This window comes from Quercus lobata, chromosome 2 (assembly GCF_001633185.2).
Source record: "Quercus lobata isolate SW786 chromosome 2, ValleyOak3.0 Primary Assembly, whole genome shotgun sequence".
NCBI classification, from domain to species: Eukaryota; Viridiplantae; Streptophyta; class Magnoliopsida; order Fagales; family Fagaceae; genus Quercus; species Quercus lobata.
In genome coordinates, this window is record NC_044905.1 from 64,569,043 (window position 1) to 64,592,976 (window position 23,934).

Sequence of the window (23,934 nt, forward strand, 5' to 3'; positions counted from 1 at the left end):
AATGACAAAATAGGGATTCCATTATATTTTTATATTTATCACAAATCTTAGAGAGGTGATTGTCATTTTTGCAAAACTTTGGGAATGACTGTCATTTCCTTATACTTTAAGCTGGTTGGTGTGATTTCCATTTTTTGTGTGGGTTTGGGGGGCTCCTAACTTCCTGGTGCACACATGATTTGTGCCCCTTTGCATTTTGTAATAAGACTTTACAAATAGGTCAAGCTTCGCTTTAAGAGCATCTAGACTGTTATTTCTGTTATGCTTTTGATCATTATTTGTTAGAGAGGTACACTTTCTCTCTCTCAGTTTGTTTTACTTTCCTTTTTGCCTTGTTTTAGTATGCTAGTTATCTCTTTTATTTTTTGATAAGTAGTATGCTAGTTTCCACTTATTTAGTAACTGTGACATTTATCTTTATTTATCTCAAGAAACTATGCCTTATTATTATTATTATTTTTTTTTTTTTCTGAAGGGGATTAAGGAAGGATGGTATGATGGAGGCAGCATTGCCTTTGCTGTTATTCTTGTGATTGTTGTTACAGGTATTGAATGGAATGCTTCATTAAAAATATTTATTTTCTATTACATTAGAGGATAAGTTTAATATGTTGGATTAATTCCTCTATTAAATGTTCATTTTATTCAGCTCTAGTTGGTTTTATTTATTTTAGTTTTTCTTATGATTTTTAAATATTCTTGCTTCTTTTTGACAAGATGTTGGGAAACATTTAAATGTTTTTAAAACAAGATGAATTGGAAGCACTGTAATTATCATTGTGTTCATGGAGGATAAAATTACAGCTGCTAAAAAGGACTACTACACCATTCATTGAGCTTTTTTTGTTCCCTTTTTATTTTATTTTATTTTGTTTTATTTCTAGATATATACGGGCCAAAAAAACTCGTAAATGTTTAATGTTTGAAAACCAACCAATCAATTGAAAATGTAATTCCTTCATATCATTGAACATTATATTATACTTGTTAACATGTGCATTTGTTAATTTACCTGCTTGTCTTCCTAACAATTAAGGGATTTTTTTTTCTTTCAAGCTATAAATTCCCACAACTGTACACCTGTTCCTTTTATTATTGCTGAAGCTCAAGTTTTATTCTGAATTCTTGTTATCTATTATTGTTCACTTTTTTAGTTTTAATCTGTTTTACTATGTGATGTTTTGTGTCTACAATTCTCTACAACTACAATAGCAAAGCCTTAGTTCCAAATTTTTTGGGTTCAGCTATGGATTGTCAATAGATTACTTAGGGTCGGCCACATTTGTACTTTTCTTCTATTCTATCTGAAGTTATGCTTTCTGTTAATTCTCTATGGATCTTTAATTCTTGATCTGTTTATCATATGCAATTTCTATATTCAGTGCATCTTGGAGGGGCTTACAAATTGTCATGTTGATTGCCTCTATGGAAAGACAGTAGCACTTATTATTTTATTATTATTATTTTGCCATTTTTTTCTAATACTTTCCTCTACAGCTATAAGTGATTACAAACAATCTCTTCAGTTCCAAAGTTTAAATGAAGAGAAGCGAAATATCCATATGGAGGTTTGTTTCTATGACTTTTTGTGGTGCCCCCCCTTCTCTTGTTCTTTTCTTTTTGGATTTGCACCTGAAGACACATGCATAGGTTATTCGAGGTGGCAGAAGAGTTGAAATCTCTATATATGACATAGTAGTTGGTGATGTTTTGCCTCTCAACATCGGTGATCAGGTACATGTTTCATTCTTGCTCTTATTGTTGTACACTACAGTCGTGCTTTAAATATTTTGTTGATTTGACATTCTAAATCTCTTCACAGGTTCCTGCCGATGGAGTATTGATCTCTGGTCACTCTCTCGCAATTGATGAATCAAGTATGACTGGGGAGAGCAAGATTGTGAGCATTTCTACCTATCTTGCACTTTTATTAATAATCATATTTTTCATTTTTAATGTCCCCCCCCCCCCCCCCCCCCACCACCCCAGGTACACAAGGATTCCAGAGATCCATTTCTGATGTCTGGCTGCAAAGTTGCTGATGGTAGTGGCACCATGCTGGTAAAATGATATTGTTTTTAGCTCTTTTCATTTCTTCACTTATTGTGTGTAGTGTTTTTCTTCATAAACTATATATATGTCATTCTCATATACTGTGTGTGTTTATATATATATAAAATGATAGTTTAATATGTAGGAATGATTCTCTCCCCAGATTAATTATCTTTTCTGGAAAACTGAGGACCTTTTGATAAGAACCTGCTGTGGTTCTTACTGTTGATGGTTATTAAGTGTGTGAATTGTGCTTTGGAATAGCTGATTCAAGGTAGCCAGGCCTCCTAAGAATTAGAGAAAAGAATAAGAGAGAATAGAGAACAAGAAAGAGAAGAAGTTATTTAATTGATGCTTTACAATCTGTCGTTTCTGCTTTTTTAAGTAACTGCTACAAGCTCTTACAGCTGTAACTAACAGCTCTAACTACTTCCTAACTGACTTAACAGAATATCTAACTAATCATATGCCATTAGTTTTGAAGCATGTGTCTAATTGATATGAGCATCAGCTTATTACTACCCCTTATATCCAGTATTACAGCAGTATCTTTATATCAGTAATGTTTACAGCATATTAGTTATGACAACAGCATACTAATGAGACAATTTGTAATGATGAGTCTCTTAACATTCCTTTCCCCTTTAAAGCACCTTGCCCACAAGGTGAGGGAATTGAAGTTGCAGCTTGTGGAGAGACTCCCAGGTGGCATTCTCTGGAGAGGTGTCCTTCCATTGAACCAACACCTTAGTGATTGACCTAAATCTTAACTGCTTCACCCTATTGGAGAACAGCAACAGGCTCAGGTGTCAATTGACCTTCTGAATCAAGGGGAAAATTTGTGGCTGGTGTGACATGCAGGAAACATGGAATATACAGGGTGTATGCCAGTACCAGGTGGTAGTTTTAACTTATAAACCACTTCCCCAATCTTCTGTAGGATCTGAAATGGGCCAAAGAACCTTGGTGCAAGCTTCCACTTACCCTGACCAGCCAAGGATTTCTGTTTGTAAGGTTGCAACTTTAAATAAACCCAGTCTCCCACTTGAAAATGCCTTTCAGACCTGTGTTGGCTTGAAATTTTGTCCTCTCTTGAGCCTGCAGTAAATTATGCTTAAGAGTAATCTGTTGCTTCAATTTGAGTTGACCAGGGATATAATTCTGCAGCTTGGGGGAAGGGAACCCATATAAAGCCTCAAAAGGGGTGAGCTTAAGAGATGTGTGAAAGTTGGTAATTAACCAATATTCAGCCAGTATTCAACCCATCTTTGAGGTCTATCACCCACAAAAGCTCTTAAGTATTGCTCAAGACTTCTATTCACCACCTCGGTTTGTCCATCAGACTGAGGGTGTTAAGCTGTTGACAAAGCCAAATCCACACACTGTAATCTGAACTGCTCAGACCAGGAATGGGAAGTAAAAGTGGCATCCCCATCACTGACCAGGGTCGCAAGCAAGCCATGTAACTTGAAGACATGCTGCATAAACCCAGAGGCTACCTTTGCGGCTGTATAAGGGTGAGGATAAAGGCATGAAGTGCACATATTTGGTCAGGTGGTCCATTACCACCAGAATTACTGTAAGCCTTCAATGAAATCATGGCTAACATCAGTCCATTGTTTTGTTGGAATTGACAATGGTTGTAATAAACCTGCTGGGGCAGTAGTGTCAGACTTGATCCTTTGACAGATACTACATTCCTTAAAATGGAGGACTGGTGCCAACAGTTCATCACATGATGTCTGCTTTCATGCCTTGCTAATAAAACTCTTTAGCAGATGAAGAGATTTATACTACAGGACTATTATGGATGTGTTTGAGAACCACAGGCTTGAGAGAAGAATTTGGGGGAAGATAAATTCTTTTTTTGTATAATAGCAGGCCATTATTCAAGGAAAAACCATTTGGATGGGGGTCACCTGATTCAATGGAATGTATCAACTTCTGTAAATTGACATCCAGCTGGTAACTGTCCTTTTGAGTATCAGGCCAAGTTGGCTTTGGGACAGAGCAAAAATAGAATACAATCTTGCTGAAAGTTTGGTTGGCTGGTTTGTGAGTCTACTTTCACCACTCATGAGAGAGCATCAGCCACCCTTTTGTCACTTCCCTTCTTGTATTCCACTGAAAAGCCATAGCCCATGAGTTTAGTGATCCATATCTACTGGGCCAGATTACCAACTCTTTTCTCCAACAGAAAATTCAAATTTTTTGGATCAGTCTTCACAAGGAAAGGCCTGCCAAACAAGTTAGGCCTCCATTTCTGCACTGCGGTAGCTAAGGCCAACAATTTATTTTCATAGGTGGACAAATGCAGGCTCTTCCCTTTAAGAGCTTGAATATGAAAAGTAATTGGCCTATGGTCTTGCATTGAAACAGCTTCAATCCCGAAGCTCAAAGCATCACACTCAATAAGGAATGGCTTGGAAAAATCTGGAAGGGCCAACACTGGTGGACTAGCCACTTCCTGTTTCAGTTTCTCAAAAGCCACTTGAGCCTACTATCCCACAGAAATTATTCTTTTTTAAGTAGACCAGTCAGTGGTTTAGCAATCTCCCCGTAGTGCCTAATAAATTTTCTATAATAGCCAGTCAGGCTGAAGAAACCCCTCAATGTTTTATTGAGCTAGGCACTGGCCATTGCTGCATTGCTGCTGTCTTTTTGGGATCAGCTTTAAAACCATGGCCACAGAAGATATGCCGTGATTGTTCAGTGACACTCTAAGACAGCTTTCAAGTCAACTATACGCTCATCCAAAGTCTTACTAAAGACCAGAATATCATCAAAGAAGACTAAAACAAATCTTTGTAAACAGGGTTTAAACACTATTCATAAGTAGAAGGAGCATTAGTTAAGCCAGAAAGCTTAACTAGAAATCCAAAGTCTTCCTAAGACCAGAATATTATCAAAGAACAAAGAAATCTTCTTAAACAGGGTTTAAACAGTGTTCATAAGTAGAAGGAGCATTAGTTAAGCCAAAAGGCATAACTAGAAATTCATAGTGACCTCCATGAGTTCTAAATGCAGTTTTTGGAATATCTTCCTCCCTCATATGAATCTGGTGGTGACCAGATCTGAGATCAAGTTTAGAAAAAATTTCAGCCCCGGCCAACTCATCTAAAGAGTTCATCTACAACAGTAATTGGGAACTTAACTTCAACAGTAGCATTATTCAAAGCCCTATAATAGACCCCACCTCAAGTAATTCTTTCTCAATTTTTTCTATTTCAAACTTTTGAAAATAAGGATACCTGTAGGGTCTTGCAGAAACCGGAGGAGTACCTTCCTTGAGAATGATTTGGTGTTCATGGCCTCTAACTGGACGAGGGCCCACTGGTGTGGAAAAGACCTCTGCATAATCTGCAGGGAGATCAGCCAAGATTGCAGGTAGTGATTCCTGCTCCATACAACCAGGACTTTCTGTAGCGATCTGCTAAATTAACCCTTTCTTTGGTCTTTTAGTAAAGAACATGTCTCCTTGAAGGACAGAGTCAGTAAGCTGCATGCCCTTGAAGTACCACTTGCTTTCCCAGGTACTAAAACTCCATGGAAGCAACTTGAAATCCCAACCTATAGCTCCCAAGGTACTCAGCCATTGAGCCCCCAAGATTACTTAACAACCCCACTGGGACATCACATTCAAATCAACACAAAATTTCTGACCTTGCATTTCACAACCCCCATGGATATCACATTCAAATTAACACAGTTTCTGATCCTGCATCAAAAGAAATAGGCCACAACAAACCCCATTTGTTTTAATAACTTCTCCATTTGCTACCTTCACTTCCAGGATATGAGAAGTGTCCACTGCTAACTTGTTTAAACCAGAACAGCATCCACAAATTGTGAGTACTACCGAGTCAATCAATGTCACAACTTCTTGATCTTGAAATCTGCTCTTAACCCTCATGGTGCTTGGAGAGGGATTTCCCACTAGAGCACACAAAGTGATCTCTGCATCCTTTGCTTGGACTTCTTGAACCTGATCCACCATAATTTCATCATCGGCAGTCATTTCTACCAATTGTACTCCAGGCTTGTGATCTGTTTCCACAATTGAGCCTTCTAAGAAAAGAATTTCACTCCCCTACATTGGTGGCCAACATGCCACTTTTCATCACAGCTATTACAAAGACCCTTCTTCCTTCATTCCTCCATTTGAGCACTAGTGAGCTTCTGCTCTGGAACCTGTAATTTTTTCTCTACTTTTTTCTTTTCTTTTTTTTTTTTCCCGAATCTAGGAACTTTAAGAATTGATGGCTTCCCATTATCTTGGACTGATTTCAGTCTTTTCTGGCTGCTATTCAGATATTCTTCTTGAATCTTTGCCAATCCAAATGCTGTATTTAAGGTCTTATAAGCTAGCACTCTTACTGAGTCTGATCTCATCTTTGAGTCCACTCAAGAAGCAACTGAGCTTATGAGGCTCTGAAAGCCCTTTAACTCTGTTAGATAATGCCTTGAATTGACTCTTGTAACTGAGCACATTGGAAGCCTGCTTTAATTTGGTCGAAACTGCCATGGGGTCATCATATGCAGAAGTCCCAAACCAGCAAACAACCATGTCTTCAGCATTTTGAAACCACACCAGAGCTTCCCCTTGTGAAACGAAGCCATTGACACTTGCTGATGCATATGGGTTTTATTATATGCAAAGAGTTGATTTTCCTTGTACACCCAACAGGCTGGATCTTCTCCCTTGAACTGTTGATGGTGATTAAGTGTGTGAATTGTGCTTTGGAATGGCTGATTTGATGTAGCCAGGCCTTTTAAGAATTAGAGGAAGGAATTGGAGAGAATAGAGAACAAGAAAGAAAAGAACTTGTGTGTTATTTCATTGATGAGTTACAATCTGTCCCTTCTAATCTTAAGTAACTGCTACAAGCTCCTACAACTGTAACTGACAGCTCTAACTACGTCCTAACTGACTAATAGTATATCTAATTAATCACATGCCATTAATAGTGAAGAACATGTCTAATTGATATGCTTATCAGCTTACTACTACACCTTATATCTATTATTACAGAAGTATCTCTATATTAGTAATGTCTACAGCATATCAGTCATGACAACAGCATACTAATGAGACAGTTTGTAATGATGAGAGTCTTAACACCTTTTTTTGTCTTCTTTTTCTAATTTTACGTGTTCGTCTCATAAGAAAATGTCATCACTGTTCTTTATTATGGTCTGTATTACGGAAAATATCAAGTTGTATTACGGAAAATATCAAGTTGTACTATTTGCAAATCTTATTTGCTTGTCACTCTTCTATTTTCACCAACTTGCATGCACATTTTTTTTAAAGGTAACTAGTGTTGGAATTAATACTGAGTGGGGTATGCTCATGGCTAGTATTTCAGAAGACACTGGTGAGGAGACTCCGTTGCAGGTCAGCTATTTAATCTTGATGTTTTTGAGTAACTTCATTCTTTGCATGTTATGTTAACTTGCAAATTACATGTTATAGGTACGCCTAAATGGAGTTGCGACTTTAATTGGTATGGTTGGACTTACAGTAGCTGTTTGTGTCTTGATTGTCCTTCTGGTCAGGTAACTCAAAATATTGGGAATGATCTCTCTCTCTCTCTCTCACAATTAAGTGCTGTGGTTGACAAGTAAAATGTATGCAGATATTTTACTGGCCATACCAAAGACGCAAATGGAAACATTCTGTTCACAGCTGGCAAGACAAAACTTAGTCCTGCCATAGATGGCGCCATTAAAATTGTTACCGTTGCTGTATGTATATGTATTTTGGTTGATGTTTTGTGTGTTTATGCGCATATTTATATGTGGAGAAATTCATTACTATAAAAAACAAGTTGATAAATTTACCTATGTTGAAATATTGTAGGTCACCATTGTAGTGGTTGCAGTGCCTGAAGGGCTCCCTTTAGCCGTTACCTTAACGTGAGTTTCCCTAGCTTTATATATGTTTTGTATGTTGAAATTTTGTAATTCTTTCTGTATTTTTGGGCAAATATCTTTTCTGTAATTACCGTAGTTAAAAAATAATTGTATATATAATATCGATAAATCTGTAACCTTTCCCCATGTTAAACTGTGTTATGTCCCCCCCCCCCCCTCTCTCTCTCTCTCTCTCTTCTTTGTAGTCTTTCCCCTTAAATCTTGAAATGCCTTCAATCAATCCATATAATAGATAGGGACTGCCAGCATTTTGCCTTTTTTTTTTTGGTTGGTTTTCCCTTTTCTGGCACATGAAGTTGGGAATGTCTCAGCATATTTTCCCCTCATCTAGGTGATGGTGCTACCTCCAACTTGTTATTAGTCCGACCAGTATTAATTTATATATATATATATATATATCAATTTCTCTCACCCCTTGTTTCCTATGGTTGTTTTTCCTGAATATTATGGGGAAATTAATTGATATATGTATATCTAATATTATATGTTATTCTAATGTGTTTATTTCTCTATTTGTCTCATATTTTGTCATTACCTGATAATTGTTTTCTTTGACTATGATACAGTCTTGCCTATTCTATGCGAAAAATGATGGCAGATAAGGCCTTGGTATGTAATGATGGAGTTTTGACGCTTGTGCTTACATTAGTTTTTTAGTACGCGCGTACACATGCTGTGTGAAAGTAAATATATTTGTATAACAAAAGTCATAGTGCAGGTACGAAGGCTTTCTGCCTGTGAAACCATGGGCTCTGCCACAACAATATGCAGTGATAAGACTGGAACCTTAACTTTGAATCAGGTAGATTTTTAAGCAGTTGCTTGATTTAATCTTATGCTGTTCAGAAGAGAAGTTCCTTATGTATGTTGGTAGGCTTTGACTTGGTGGTCCCTTAGGATTGAAATATCAAATGAACATGCCCAAGTCATAACAATTATGTAGATTTATAAGATTAATAAAAGTCTTAAAATTTGGTTAAATCTTTTAATTCCAAGACAATAACCCCCCCCCCCCCCCCCCAAAAAAAAGAAGAAAAAGAAAATGAAAAGAAAGAGATATGGATAGATGACTTGGGGTTTAGTCACTTGTCCTTTTTCTTCAATTTATGTTTACTAATTGTGATATTATCTTTTATTAATAGATGACTGTTGTTGAGGCTTACGTTGGCGGGAAAAAGATTGATTCTCCTGAGAACAAGTCAGAGTGGCCTTCCATGCTATACTCTTTACTCATTGAAGGCATTGCACAAAACACTAATGGCAGTGTTTATGTGTCTGAGGTGTGCTTTTTTCTTAGTAAATAATTCTGCAAAAACGTAAGCAGAAAACCTATGCATAGTATGATAATGATGTCTCTGCTCTCCTGCAGGGTGGTGATGTAGAGCTTTCTGGTTCACCAACAGAAAAGGCTATTCTTAATTTGGGATTGAAGGTTCGTTCTCTAATTATATAACTTTTGCCACTTCTCTGGTAAATTGATTTTTTAGTAGTACTCTAAGTGACTGTTTTTTTTCTTCACAGCTGGGGATGAATTTTGAGGCCATCAGATCTGAATCTTCAGTCATTCATGTCTTCCCATTCAACTCCGATAAAAAACGAGGAGGCATTGCACTAAAATTGGTAATGTGAAGGCATATTCTTCTTTAAATATTATTCAATCATGGCAGCAACTGGAATAAACGATACTTGCTTATATATTTTCTATTTTCAGTTCTTAATATTGTGAATCTTGCCCAAGACTACACAAACTATGCAACACATGTATTGCTGCCTGTTGATGGCATATGTTGGATTTTTTAATTTTTTTTTTTAAATAATTAAATTCTTACAAGAAGTGGGGGAAGGGGGATTTGAAGCTTGGTTTCCCACATAAAGGATACCAAACATTTTCATTTTGCTACAAGACTCTTGGCAGATTGCCTATGTTGATTGTTGATTGGAATACAGAGATTTAGGCACAATTTTTTTTTTTTTTTTTGATAAGTAGATTTAGGCACAAATTAAATCTGCAAGTGGGAAAAAAAATACCATGAACTGAATAGAGAGTTTTTCTGTCAAGATATCTAGATGGGGTAATTAAAGTAAACTCACTTCTGGTTAGGCTCATTTTAATAGTGCCTACCTGTGGGTTGAACTTTATCACTTTACCTTCCTAAGGTTGCTTCTGTTAGGACTCCGTAACTCAACTTCTCACCATTAAAAACAAAAAAAAAAAAAAAAAAATATCAAAACCAGAAAAATTTAGATCAAAAAGTGGTATTGGAAAAAATTGTGAAAGTTTTTAAACTTTGACCTTAGAACACTAAAATCAAAACCCAGAAATGGATATGATGTGTTTATATTAACATTATGACTTGTACACCGAACGGAAAATCAATATACTCACAATCACAAACAAGGCCAAATCTGCATGAACGTACACACTCAGATTCACCTTCACCAACACATGGTTTATACCCACAGATTCGTACGTACAGATTCAAACACCAGAAATGGTGCTTGTTGCATTCATGTGTTGCTTTTCGAAGCCTTGTTTGTTTCCAATTTAACGTGACCTACTTGCTGGATTCCCTCAAGCGAAATTGGTGGAGGCCATTTTATCAACTGCGTTGGGCTTGAATTCCTTCTATTCATCACTTTCTTTCAATCTCTCTGCAACCCATCATTGATCTGGAAAGTTTGTCTCCTTTGTAATTTTTTTTTCTTTTGTGTTTCGGAAGTATAAGTAAATAAATTGGTGTTTTTGGCAAATGGGTCTTTCTGGAATCTCTTAAATTTCATAGTGCAAACCAAAAAGAAAAAAAATTGAGATTTTGAGAGCACCCATTATGGATCTGGAACTCTTCCATGCTTTGGAGCCATGGTCCTTGCCTTCTTTTCGAACCTCATGGGTGGCCTTACCCACCATGGCATTGGGTCAACTCCTGTTTTCTGTGGTGCCAACTATGCCCCTCTCAGTAAAATGGTGGGGCTATGAATTCCCCATATCTTTGTCAACATTCTTAGCTGGCTCGGAGTTTGGGGGGGGGGCATTGGTCGAAGTTCATTGTCTTCTGGTAAAGCAGTTGATCATTAGAATTTTCCGACCCAAAGTTAAGTAATTTCTAATTTTTTTTCACTCCCAGGTGCTATTTTCATTTCATGTTTACTATCGAGGCAGGATGTTAATGTCATTTTTATTCTTTATCTTAGAAATAATCTTTCGGTGGCTTCAGTGGACAGACATTAGGTGGGAAATTGATATTCAGATAAGGTCTATTGTAGAACAGACCATTAGAATTTGTATCTGAAATTTTGACATGGCGGGATATCTGCTTGAAATTTATAACACAGTGATTTCTTGGATCCTTGAATGATTCTCTTCTTTCTCCTTGCTACACTTTTTCTTTGGGTTTCTGGAATTTGAGGTTGGAATTGGGGATGTCAATTTTTATCAAACCCTAATTTTTAGATCTTTATCTTTATTTATTTATTTTCCTGTTTCTAACAGTGAGAAGTTGAGGTGGGTTAAGGAGTCCTAATGGAGGCAACCTCAAGTGGGTAAAGTGACAAAGTTTAAACTACGGGTAGGCACTATTTAAATGGGCCTAACCACAAGTAGATTTACAGTAATTACCCCTATTTAGATTGAAATTAGGCATAACAAACCAAAGGAACAAATAGAAGATTAATTTAAGCTTGCTTCTTGGGAATTTAGTGGCTGGTTATGGAACTTTTTGTGTGTCAGTAAAAAAGTTGAAACCTATAGTTATTACCAATGTTATTCTCTCTTCCACACCATTTGTATTATTGATATCTGAAGAAACAAAATCTCAGATACAGCTGGTAAATATGGTAATCTGCTCATTTTTTTTAGTTTTTGAAAGTGGTAAATTTTGTTATTGATGTTACTGAGATCAGATTCCAAAAATCGGGGGTAAGGCTGTCTACCAACCATCACTCACAGCCCTGCAGAATCAGAGGTTCTGCACTTTGTATGACCATTTATTTATTTGTTATTAATGATGTCAGATTCCCATTAATAAAAAAAAAGTTCAAGGAACTCTGTAGAAAGTAATGAAAGATAGTTTACCAGTACAGTCCTAGAGAATTAAGAATTTCATTCAGTGGCAAGAATTTTAAATCTTTTTTGTTTAGTTAAGTTAATTTGGTTTTTATTTAACAATTTTGTATTTTAAATAGTTAATTTATATGATCAATTACAATGACAGCCCCAAGGTATAGCGAAACAACACTCACTATAATGATTTTCAAGAAATAACACAGCACCCCCAACTTTTCAAAAGAATTAATACTCTACCTCGTAACCTCCCTGCTGACAAATAGCATTAAAAAGACAAAACAGAATTTTCTTTTTTAGTAGAATATTCTCAGCAATACTATTTTTAAGTATTCTCAATTTAAATAAATTTTTGTGCAGTTTCACTAGGTAGTTCCCTTGACATCGCATGTCACCTTTTGCTTAACATTATTGTTCCCCCTTTCTCTTAAAGTAGTGATTGTTTCATTGTTTTTTTTCCTAAGGTAGTGATTGCTTCACACTATGCTCCCTGCAGGAATGGAAATCTACCATTGCTTGACAAATTTTGTTTACCCTATGTTTTACATGATATGCTTGTGTGTATACAACCTACTAATAGATCCATCCACCTCCAATTAAAAAAATTCAAGATTCCTTTTTGCCTATTGCATGTTTTGATATTGATACGTAGAAGAATACTAATGAGCAATTAGGATATCAAAGTGCTGTCAATAAAGAAGACTTTAAAGCTTTACTTATTTATTATGGAAAAATATAAATTCTTTATCTATGATATGATGTTCTCCATGAAACCAGCATCTTGGTCCAAAACAAGTTTTGGTGGAATTCAATAATCATTGTGTGTAATTTCAGGATTAATCTACTGATACTATGTGATTTGCATATATGGCAAAATGTTATTACTAATGACTATCATTTTCTTTTCTTTGTTTACAGCCCGACTCGCAAATTCATATTCACTGGAAAGGGGCTGCTGAAATAGTTTTAGCATCATGCACGCAGTATTTTGATGCAGCGGGTCAGTTAGTTGCAATGGATGAAGATAAGGTTGGATGCGTAATTACTTTCCAAGATTTACAGTTTGTCATAGTTTATGAAGCATTGATATGAATACTCTATCTAGGTCCAATATGATACAGATGTGGTGATATGTTAATTTTTAAAAAATTAGGATATGATATGGTGGAAATATGTTAATTAATGAATTGATTAACATGTTTTTTTAGGGGTTTTTTTAATATATATTTTTGTGATTGTATGTTTATTGTTACTATAAGTTTAAAACATAAATAACAAGCATCAAAGGTTAATAATATATCTAATACTTACGTATAAAAAAGAGATAACATACCCAATACTAATTCAATTTTTAGCTTTAAAATCCAAGTACTTTTAAAAAATAAAAAATAAAAAAGTTCTAAAAACTTGCTTTAAAAAGAAAGATAATTAACTATTTAAATGAATACAACATTCAACTTTCAAAAAGCATACCTTAGCTGAAGTACTCAACAACAATATCATTGATTGTTTTCGTTGTCATTCTCTTTCCTTTTCCTTTTTATCCTTTTCAGTTTTGATATTATTTGGATATAAAAATTATTTATTGGTAAGTTCAAGTTTTACCTAGTGATATTTCTTTAGTGTTTTAACACTAACAACTTTTTGTTAGATTTTTTTTTTTTAAAAGTTCACCATTTGATTACTTGGTTACTGGTTAGTATTTGTTAATAAACTTATATGTAGAATACAAAATACTTGAACTTAAAACATTTTATAAACGAAATAGTTATTGATAGGATCAATGTAATTCAACAATGGATCAATCAAAAAACTCATCTGATATTATCAAGAATAAACATGGTGTGATTTGAACCTAACTCATTTTTAAATCTTGCAAGAAATGTTATTTTCTTTAAACTTAAGGTGTATATCAAGAGCAATGATGAATACAAAGCCTTGGCCTAAATTTTTGTTATGGATCCGTCATACACTAATACGGGTCGGCCCCATGTTCTCTCCACCATTCTATACCATCCAAAATCATACTCTCACTTCCTTAATTGACATATCTTTTTTTTTTCTACTAATGTTATTGTAGGTCTTCTACTACACATTTTCATTCTCTTGACTTGAAATAAATCACTCCACACTGTTGCATCAATCTCTCTCCTTTTGCACATGACCAAACCACCTCATGTGAATTTATTTTATCTTTTAATCAATAGGATCTATCTTTATTTTTAAAATTTTTTTATTTCATCTCCTTTCTTTTGTATTTTCACATCTCTACCTTAACATTGTCATTAACTATGCTCATTTTATGAACATGCTAGTTCTTAATAGTCCAACATGCAATACTGTAGACTTAATGGGTATTTTATGATCACACCACAATTAGTACAAGTATTTTTCAAGTTTCTGTTGTAACTTAATTGCTTAGGTGAAATTTTTCTCGGTTTGCAGGCGATGGATTTTAAGAAAGCTATTGGAGATATGGCTTCTGGTAGTTTGCGCTGTGTTGCCATGGCATATCGATTATATGAAGTGGAAAAGGTTCCATCTGCTGAAGAGCAACTAGATCAGTGGGCCTTACCTGAGGATGACCTTGTATTGCTGGCTATTGTGGGCATAAAGGTATATGTTTCCATGTTTCCATTTATGGTTTACATTCTTCTCGTTGATAAGCTCTAACTCAATTGGCACCTCTTCTTCCCCTTTAAGAATTGGATTGAGGGTAAAATTGTTGGTTCGGGTCCTAACTGGTGTGTACAATATACAACAACTACAAAAACAAGTCTTAATCCCAAATTTTTAGGGTTAGCTAGGGTCGGCCACATGGATTTTACTCCTCCATTCTATTCTAGCTGAATTCATACTCTCCTTTACCAGACAAGTCCTCTTGAATTACTTATACTAATGTAATTTTGGGTCTCCTTTACTTTTTTTTCTTTCCCTCAACTTGCATCAATTCACTTTTTTTAGCTGTTGCATTAGTCGCGCTTCTTTGAACATAACCAAACATCTCAAGTGAGATTCTCTGATCTTTTCATCAATAGGGGCTATGCTTATTTTTAAGCGGATTTTCTCATTTTGGATCCTATCTTTCTGTGTAATTCCACTTATCCATATTAACAATCTCATTTCAATTACACGCATTTTATGAATATGTTGCTTCTTAGTAGCACCACATTCAGTACCATAGAGCATACCTGGTCGTATAGCAGTCTTATAAAACTTTCCTTTAACTTAATAGGTGTTGTATGAAATGAGGAAAGCATTTGTGATTTGTCCTTTTATGAAGGGGATTATTGGTTGAGATTCTATGCCATTTTGCTGTAATACCTCTTTCCTTTCCTTGCTTTGCACTCCTGGCATGGAAAATGTTCTTAAAATATCTCTAAAAAAATGCTTATATACATTCATTTCACCAAGTATTTTGTATAATTAGTCTGCATTATTTTTGTAGCATTCATTTTCTTTTTGATAAGTATTTTGTTCCAGCAGTTGATATTTCACAAAGTCCAATAACTATCTTGTTTCTTAGTTTTTTTCTACTAAAGAGGGCTTGTTTCTTAAGGGCATCATCTAAAATGTTTCAAGAAGGTTTTACTTGAAGTGTGTTACTGATAGCATCAACTTTTTGAAAGTCAATTCCTATACGAGGGCTTTAACTTATGTGGACAATGCAATGCAGGATCCTTGTCGACCTGGTGTCAAAGATTCTGTGCAGCTATGCCAAAATGCTGGCATTAAGGTATTTTTTTTTTCTGTACTAAAGTTTTTAGTTGCATGTAATGTTGAAGACCTGTTTCTGTCATTAATCATGTGATTTACACTAAAATAGCTTATCATAGAGTTTGTGTGAGATAAAGCAACCCTCTCTCTCTCTCTCTTTTGTGCTTTTTTGGTTTCATTATTTTATTGATAGTAATATGATCATGATGGTATGCAGTGTGTGTGTGGGGAGAGTAATTTTGTAAATTTTATATAGATTATTAAAAGGAGTATCTTTTTTTCCTATGCATAGGTGCGCATGGTTACTGGTGACAATATTCAAACTGCGAAAGCAATAGCTTCTGAATGTGGAATACTAGGTTCAGATGACGATGTTACTGAGCCAACTCTCATTGAAGGAAGAGTATTTCGTGAGTTATCAGAATCGCGCAGAGAAGAAATTGTCGATCAGATATCTGTATGATCTGCTACATTTGTATTATCTTTGATTTATTTATTTATTGTGTATATGACCACTAATTAAATTGTTTATTTATTTATATATTTTTAATTATCCAAAAAATATATATTTGTTGTGACCAACATGGTAGAAACATTAACTGTATTGTCCAATGTATAGGTGATGGGGCGATCTTCTCCCAATGACAAGCTTCTGCTTGTGCAAGCATTGAGAAAGAGGGGACATGTTGTTGCTGTAACTGGGGATGGCACTAATGATGCTCCTGCTCTACATGAGGTTTAACAGCATCTCCTATTTCTTCCTATTCTTCTTGTCTTCTTCATGTTGTTTTATGGAGTCTTGTGTCTGTCCATGTCTTACTGTTGTTACTACTACTGGTAGTATTGAGAAAGAGGGGACATGTTGTTGCTGTAACTGGGCATGGCACTAATGATGCTCCTGCTCTACATGAGGTTTAACAGCATCTCCTATTTCTTATTATTCTTCTTGTCTTCTTCGTGTCGTTTTATGGAGTCTTCTTTGTCTGGCCATGTCTTACTGTTGTTACTACTAGTAGTAGTATTGTTTACAAATTTGCCACCTCATAGCTCAACTGGCAACTCTTGGTTTTTCCAATGGAAACATCCGGCTTCATATCCCTCACCCCCAACTATAATTTTTTTTTTTTAAAGAACAAGCGTTGTTCACAAAGTCAGCACAATAATGGTGTACGTTATAATTTAATCTATTTGATTATAGATGTCTGGATGCTGTGGCAAATACCATTTGATACAATCAACTTAGGTGATTCTCATTTTTGAGAATCCCCTGTTTAAATGTGCTTTTCTCCCAAGAGCAATATAATGGATCCTTTGGTTTTGTGAGTGAAACAAACTAATTGTGGATCCAGGTCTCTGTTCACACATGCAATAATGGTTTTCATTGTACAATTTGTACTGGCTACTTGTTATAGCCCTGTTTTTGCCTTTAGATTTTGAAATTTATTTGACATTAAATGGTCTAAAAAAAAATCTATCTTCTTAGTGTTGATTGGTATTATATTATTCTGGAGTTTAGGCAGATATCGGTCTTGCAATGGGTATTTCAGGGACAGAGGTTGCTAAAGAGAGCTCTGATATCGTTATCTTGGATGACAATTTTGCTTCTGTTGTGAAGGTTAGCTTTGTCATATATGTGCCTTCTTATTTCTTCTCTGTTTTGTTTCCCTCATAATTATATGCATAACTTTGATCTTGAAAACTTGTAAAATGCTTTCTTCTGCCCTCAAGATAATTCTCTGTAACTTTCGTTTGTTGTAAAATGTGACTACTGCTTTCATTATGTTTTCTGTTGCTTGGCCAGACAGGTAAAAGAACAAGAGAAGATTAGGAATAATGGTCCATAGTTGCAAGGACTGGAATGAATATATATAATATTTTGTTTTGTTGAATTATTTAAAAATGTGGATATTATCTCAAAAGAGATTTGTCCTTGGTCATTGCAGCTTTTAATGTGTCATGTTAGTTTATGTTCATGATCATTTGATTCGACTTTTCTGCTCTTTGAGGGTTCTGTTATGAACTTACAAGATTCTATTATTCTCTGTTAAATGACACAATTGAATTAGACTTGAGACCCATTAATGCATGAGCTTGTCTTTAGGATCATCCTGGCCACAATGTCATATTTTAATTTTAAAATGCAAAATGTTTAATAATTTTTATTTTTGACCCCAAAATTTTGAGACTAAGGCTTTGTTGTTGTTGTAATGTAGGTTGTCAGATGGGGCCGATCTGTATATGCAAATATTCAAAAATTCATTCAGTTTCAACTTACAGTAAATGTAGCAGCTCTGATTATAAATGTTGTTGCGGCAGTTTCCTCTGGGGATGTCCCACTAAATGCTGTGCAGGTTCTCTCTCTCTCTCTCTCTCTCTCTCTCTCTCTGCATGGATGTATGTGCCCCATGCTGATGGATCAACATTTGTTGCTTGTTGTATAGCTTCTCTGGGTTAATCTTATCATGGATACTCTTGGAGCTCTAGCATTGGCTACTGAACCACCAACTGATCACCTGATGGACAGGCCTCCAGTTGGTCGAAGGTAATAATTTTTGGATCATGGGAGCTGTAATTTTATGCTGGTTTCTTGAAAATAAGTTGCTTGTTGTTTTATTTCAATTTAGTGTGATGCAATGCTTTCCATGGGATTGGAAAATGATTTTAAAGTTTTGTCATTTACTTTATAGTTTATCCCCTGTTGAAAGGAACTTTATAATGGTAAAATGTATTCTTTTTGGCATTACGGACCAACTTTTTAGAGGGACCAACCAGGTTGTGCACTCTGTTTTCTGTTTTTTTGTCATCTTTACCAAGGTTATTCAAATCTTTTTAAATTTTTATTGGCTGGCATGACTTGTATTTTGAGCTCTTCATTGAAAATGATCAAATTATTGTATATTTGTTTCTTTGATGCTTTTATGAATTATTGTCCGTTTTTCAGAGAACCTCTTATAACAAATATCATGTGGAGGAACTTGCTGATACAGGTACATGTGTTTTGTTTGTTTCTTTGTGACCAGTACTATGTTACTGTTGAGGGAATTTCAGTTCATAAACTGTCTTTCAGTTGTCTGTCATGTTAATGGTCATTTTTTATGTTGGTTTGGAAATTGCAGGCTCTATATCAAGTGACCGTTCTGCTTGTCCTCAATTTCCAAGGTAGAAGTATACTGAAGTTAGAGGGTGACACAGTCGCCCATGCCACCAAAGTGAAGAATACTTTGATATTCAATGCCTTTGTACTTTGTCAGGTAATTTTTGACTTGTTCAATTTAAAGAAATGAAGTTTAAGTTATTTAAGCTTCTATCTTTGACTTTGACTATTTGCCTGGATATTCTTTGGGGCATATTTATCTCTTTTAAACATTATTTCACAGAAGGTTCTATAGCTACATTCTCAGAAATCTGTTAAATAGGTTTACTATATATATATAGGCTACTTTGACATGCACGGCTTCCACAGACCACTTGATTTAGCCTCTTGGAGAATTAAAATGAAATGATTTCAGTCTGGCTTTATTCCGATTCTACACACATGACAAGAAAACTCATTTAAAGCTGTCGTAATGAAGCTCTTGATCATCATGCCTATCAAATTCTTTCATGCTTCTTCACTGGGAGTGATCAGCTGTGTGTGTGTGTGAGAGTTAAAAATTAAAATATATATATAATATAAAAATCTTCTGTTTCTAAGGAATAAGTTTGCCCATGTAATTCCTTTACTTTTTGTTGATATCTCTATCTCTGTTTATCTCATTACACATGCTAAAAGTCAGCGGTTGCAGCCACAGACTACCCAGTCCTGTGGCTGTGTGATTATAATTTTGTTTTAAAAAATGAAAAAGAAAAAAGTGGTGTGCTTGTGTGTGTTACGGGAACACTTGCACTTGTCAGGATTATGAAATCTTCTTAGGGTGGGGATGGCACACTGGTGCTGCTAACTCCATTCGTGATCCAATTATTTATAAATTTTAATTGGCTGATAAAAATATCCTGACTGCCATTCATTATTGTTTGTCTGCTAGTTTTCCAATGTGTGATTCATTTTTGTCCGTAAAGTTAACCAGCCAAGCTGATCTCATTTGACTAGGAAATTGGTATATCATGAGTGATATTTGTTAGCTATTAAGCATTTTCAATTAATTATTCCAACTGCAGATTTTCAATGAATTTAATGCTCGAAAGCCAGATGAATTTAACGTGTTCAAAGGAATTACTAAAAACTATCTTTTCATGGGGATAGTGGGAGCAACAGTTGTGCTTCAGGTGAGACTTGTACAGCATTTTTTATGTGCCTTTTGGCTTTATGGATCTTGTTTGGAATTCACATTTCTTGCTGTTGTTTAGGTTCTTATCATCGAGTTTCTTGGGAAGTTCACCTCAACAGTAAAATTGAATTGGTCTCAGTGGCTGATCTCTGTTATTATTGGTATCATAAGGTCAGTTGGTAATAATATCAAGTGGTTTTAAGGCGTTGTAAATGTTTTTGAGCATCTTGCATCTCAACTTTGTTTGGAACTTTTTCTGCAAAGTGAATCTCTTTTTTCTGGATGGTCATTGGTAAACCTGGAAAACTCCATCCAACCGTTATGAACATGTAAAAACCATAGGCATGTGTTATTATAGTATTATAGGCTAAAGTGCTTATCTCCATTTTCTTCCCCTAACTAATGGAATATTCTCTCACTCTCTCTCCCCATTCAGTTGGCCCCTTGCTGTTCTAGGGAAACTAATACCTGTTTCAGAAACTCCCATCGGTAATGGATTGAAAAAGTTAAAGTGCTGTCGAAGAGGAGCTTCTCAAAGTAAGAAATGACACTATTTATGTTATTTTTCTCTAGGGTGCATTCTAACTGCTATGGCTTCTGATTTGTTTAATTCTCTCTTTCGTGCCTTATAGGTTAGTTTATATAGAAGACTTGAGGAGTTGGAGCAGTGACGTCAACCAAGTCTACAAATTCACTATCTCTTTGGGGGTTTTTTTCATTGCCCTTTTTTTATATTCAGTTTTTAGGATGTCAGTGATTTACGTTTGATGGAAAAACAAACTAATGAATTGAAAATAGGAGCAATCTGCATTATTACCTGAATTGCTTGGGGATTTTTTTTTTTATCGAGGATGATAGGGTACTAGTGCAGTTCTACTTTTTGGCATATACTACCTGTTTTTGTTGACAAGATATGCTTGTGTAGTTCTATTGTTGAAATTATGTTTGGTACTTGATATCCTCACATTGTGATACTGAGGGAAAAGTGGATTTTATGCATGGAACTTATCTTAAAGGAATTCTTTTGAGTCCATTTCTTTTCATTTTCGAATTCATTCATTAGAACTTGTTTTAGGGTTACGTGGTGCATAGCAAGCGTGCAGTATTTTAAGTATAGTTAATTCTACCCTCTGTTTTGGTAATATTTTGTGGATTAGTGGGATGCTACAGGAATTTCGAGTGAAACATCTTATCAAACTGAGCGTGCTTAAATTCCAAGATTCTCCAATTGTTGGCAGTAATTACTGCATTATGTCAAATGATTACAGTTTATATACTTACGGAGATTTTGCATTTCATTTCATGATTTAAGCATTATGTCAAATGATTTCAGTACATAGTATATACCTCTCATGTATATACTTATTACAGTGTATATACTTATGGGGGGTTAATTCTACTTTATAATGAGTTTCGAGAATGCCTTAAAGAGCTCATTTTAATCCCTTGATAAAAACGACTTTGGGTCATGGACACACTCCCCCGATTATTTCTTCTGTTCACTCCCATCTCTCTCTCTCTCTCTCTAGAATCTCTCTTTTCCAACAAAAATTGTGGCATCTTCTAGATGATCTTCAGATTTCCAGTTCTCTGATTCCCTCTGCCTTCGGAATATATGTTATTACAAATAATTTTTTTTTTTTTTTTTTTTAAAGTGATCTTAAATTTATTCCCTATGTAATTCTCTCATGCGAATATTGGCTTACCAAATTTTATAATTTTTGTTTTTACAACAATACTCATTAATTTTTTTTTTCCATCAAATTATATCATTTTTGTTTTAAGTGGGTTCAAAACTACCGCGATTAAGAAAACTTCACTATAGAACACAATACAACTAAAAAATTTCATTTCTTTAAAATTGAGCGAGTGCTTAAGCCAAAAAATGGTCAACCTCTATTGACACTATTTTTATTCTTTAAAGCCAATTACAAATAAAAAATTAATTTATAATCTATATAATCTGTAATGGTCCGTTTGGATTGAGGGAGAGGAAAGGGAAATAAAATAGATTTAGTACAAAATTAATTTATTTTTAGCCAACTCTACTTTCCTCCACTTTTCCTCCTACTCCTTCCTTCTAAACAGGCCAAAAAAGTGGAGAGCGGAGTATTTATTATTGTTACTTTCCTTTTAAGCTACAACATCGTAGCATTTTGGTTTATTTTAGTCCATTTAAGTTCACTTCAGTCCAATTTGGTCTACTTTGGTCTCATTTGGTTTATTCAGTCCCATTTGGTCTATCCAGTCCTTTTGAGCAACATCATTGTATATTTTGATCCATTTTGGTCTACTTAGGTTCATTTCAATCCACTTTGTTCTCATTTAGTCTATTCAGTCTCATTTGCCTCATTTTGATAATTTGGTTCGTTTTGATCTATGTTGGACTAATTGGGACTTAAATTGATTTTTTTTGTAGATTGTCTTTTCAATTTTTTTCCTTTTTGGCTCAAAAACACAAATTTTTTTCCTGTATGAAATTTTATTTTATTCGTATTAAACTCTAGTTTTTGGCTAAAAAATACAAACAAAATAGGCATTTGAACTTAGAAATATGAGCCCTAAAAAAGCAATAAAAATGATAAATATTTAAAAGATTAGCTTAATATATATTTTTTGAGACAAAGATCACCTTAAAATTTAAGATTCAATAATGTAGGCATTATAATTATATTTGGGGAAAAAAAGCTACAATTCTAAACTTATATAATAATTTAAACTTAATGTAACATGTTTGTGTTTCATGGAATGTGGGTGTATATTTTTTTTGTTAATTCTTAGATATGTTCAAATTAGTCAACTGATTATTTTATATTTTTTTTTTAAATTTTAAAATCCTTTTAATAACATCTTCTCTATTTATATAAAACAATATTATAATTTATGTAATTTAAATCTTCTTATTAATTTACATTTTGTATATGTATTGTTATTGAATATGAAATACATTATATGTTCTATTACATAAAACTTTTAAAAATAGAAATTACTTTTACATAACACGTACTATTTAACCTACAATTTTTACAATATATTCTTATAAAGTAATTATATTACATTTTCTCATACATCGCATAAATTTACGACTATTTTATATAAAACTTGAACAATTTAACTTTGTTTAATCTTTTAATATTTGACACAAACTTTTGAGGCCTCACCATTTTACAGCTCAACATTTTAAAAAAAAAAATTAAAAATCAACTTTGGACGTTTGTGGCATGACAGACTCAACTCTTCTCTCTCTCTCAAGCGTGCCCTCCCCTTTTCAGCACTCTCACTTCTTTTGTTGCTGATTTTGTCTAATAATAATAATAATAATTATTATTATTATTATTATTATTAGGTCAGAATCCCTAAAGTTTCAAGTCAAAATCAAGACGGTAAAAATGCAAATTAAAATCAAAATAAGCTTTGTTTGATGATTCTTTGGCCTTTCATTTTAATTTTCCAGGGAGCAATGTTTCAAATATCTATTGTTAAAAGGTATACAAATTACATATATATATATATATATATAAAATAAAAGTAAAAATTCATTCCAGTTCAAGTAGACGTACTTTAGTTGTTTTCTAAGTTGTTTTGGGCCTAACTTTGCCCTGGAGTACGTATAAAAACTTGATAAAATTTAACTTAGAGAGCAGATCATACATAACTAGGGGTTGTCAATACTATTTTGGTTTATCAATTTATTGACAATCCTTTTTATTTTTTCTTTACCCTTTCCTATTTAATAATTCTTAAACCTGCTACGCCTCTTTCCCAAGGATGATATGGATAGTAACTTCGAAGTTTGGAATTTGTCATTTGTTCATGTATTTGGTTATTTGGTACTTGACAAGGGCAATAGTCCCATTTGGCTAGATTTACATAGAAGCAAGACTACTCAACGACCAAGAA

General features: G+C 34.5%; 1 protein-coding gene across 11 annotated transcripts in view; it reads left to right on the forward strand.

Moving 5' to 3' along the window:
• The window catches only part of LOC115976210 (calcium-transporting ATPase 8, plasma membrane-type-like), an 84,610-nt gene extending 63,538 nt beyond the window's left edge, over positions 1-21,072 (forward strand). For 10 of the 11 annotated variants that reach the window (XM_031097358.1, XM_031097367.1, XM_031097366.1 and 7 more), the window contains 28 exons: positions 476-545; positions 1,498-1,568; positions 1,651-1,734; positions 1,823-1,900; positions 1,990-2,061; positions 7,367-7,450; positions 7,529-7,611; positions 7,692-7,800; positions 7,916-7,971; positions 8,556-8,598; positions 8,708-8,791; positions 9,132-9,269; positions 9,359-9,421; positions 9,511-9,609; positions 12,968-13,078; positions 14,495-14,665; positions 15,726-15,785; positions 16,059-16,223; positions 16,386-16,502; positions 17,283-17,381; positions 17,980-18,117; positions 18,208-18,308; positions 18,708-18,753; positions 18,883-19,017; positions 19,925-20,032; positions 20,114-20,205; positions 20,471-20,571; positions 20,667-21,072. In XM_031097358.1, coding sequence (XP_030953218.1) covers positions 476-545; positions 1,498-1,568; positions 1,651-1,734; positions 1,823-1,900; positions 1,990-2,061; positions 7,367-7,450; positions 7,529-7,611; positions 7,692-7,800; positions 7,916-7,971; positions 8,556-8,598; positions 8,708-8,791; positions 9,132-9,269; positions 9,359-9,421; positions 9,511-9,609; positions 12,968-13,078; positions 14,495-14,665; positions 15,726-15,785; positions 16,059-16,223; positions 16,386-16,502; positions 17,283-17,381; positions 17,980-18,117; positions 18,208-18,308; positions 18,708-18,753; positions 18,883-19,017; positions 19,925-20,032; positions 20,114-20,205; positions 20,471-20,571; positions 20,667-20,671 — 2,583 coding nt within the window. In that variant the 3' untranslated portion in view covers positions 20,672-21,072. The remainder of the gene's footprint in view (positions 1-475; positions 546-1,497; positions 1,569-1,650; positions 1,735-1,822; positions 1,901-1,989; positions 2,062-7,366; positions 7,451-7,528; positions 7,612-7,691; positions 7,801-7,915; positions 7,972-8,555; positions 8,599-8,707; positions 8,792-9,131; positions 9,270-9,358; positions 9,422-9,510; positions 9,610-12,967; positions 13,079-14,494; positions 14,666-15,725; positions 15,786-16,058; positions 16,224-16,385; positions 16,503-17,282; positions 17,382-17,979; positions 18,118-18,207; positions 18,309-18,707; positions 18,754-18,882; positions 19,018-19,924; positions 20,033-20,113; positions 20,206-20,470; positions 20,572-20,666) is intronic. The other variant, XM_031097369.1, reaches the window with a different exon arrangement.
• Positions 21,073-23,934: the final 2,862 nt, after the last annotated feature.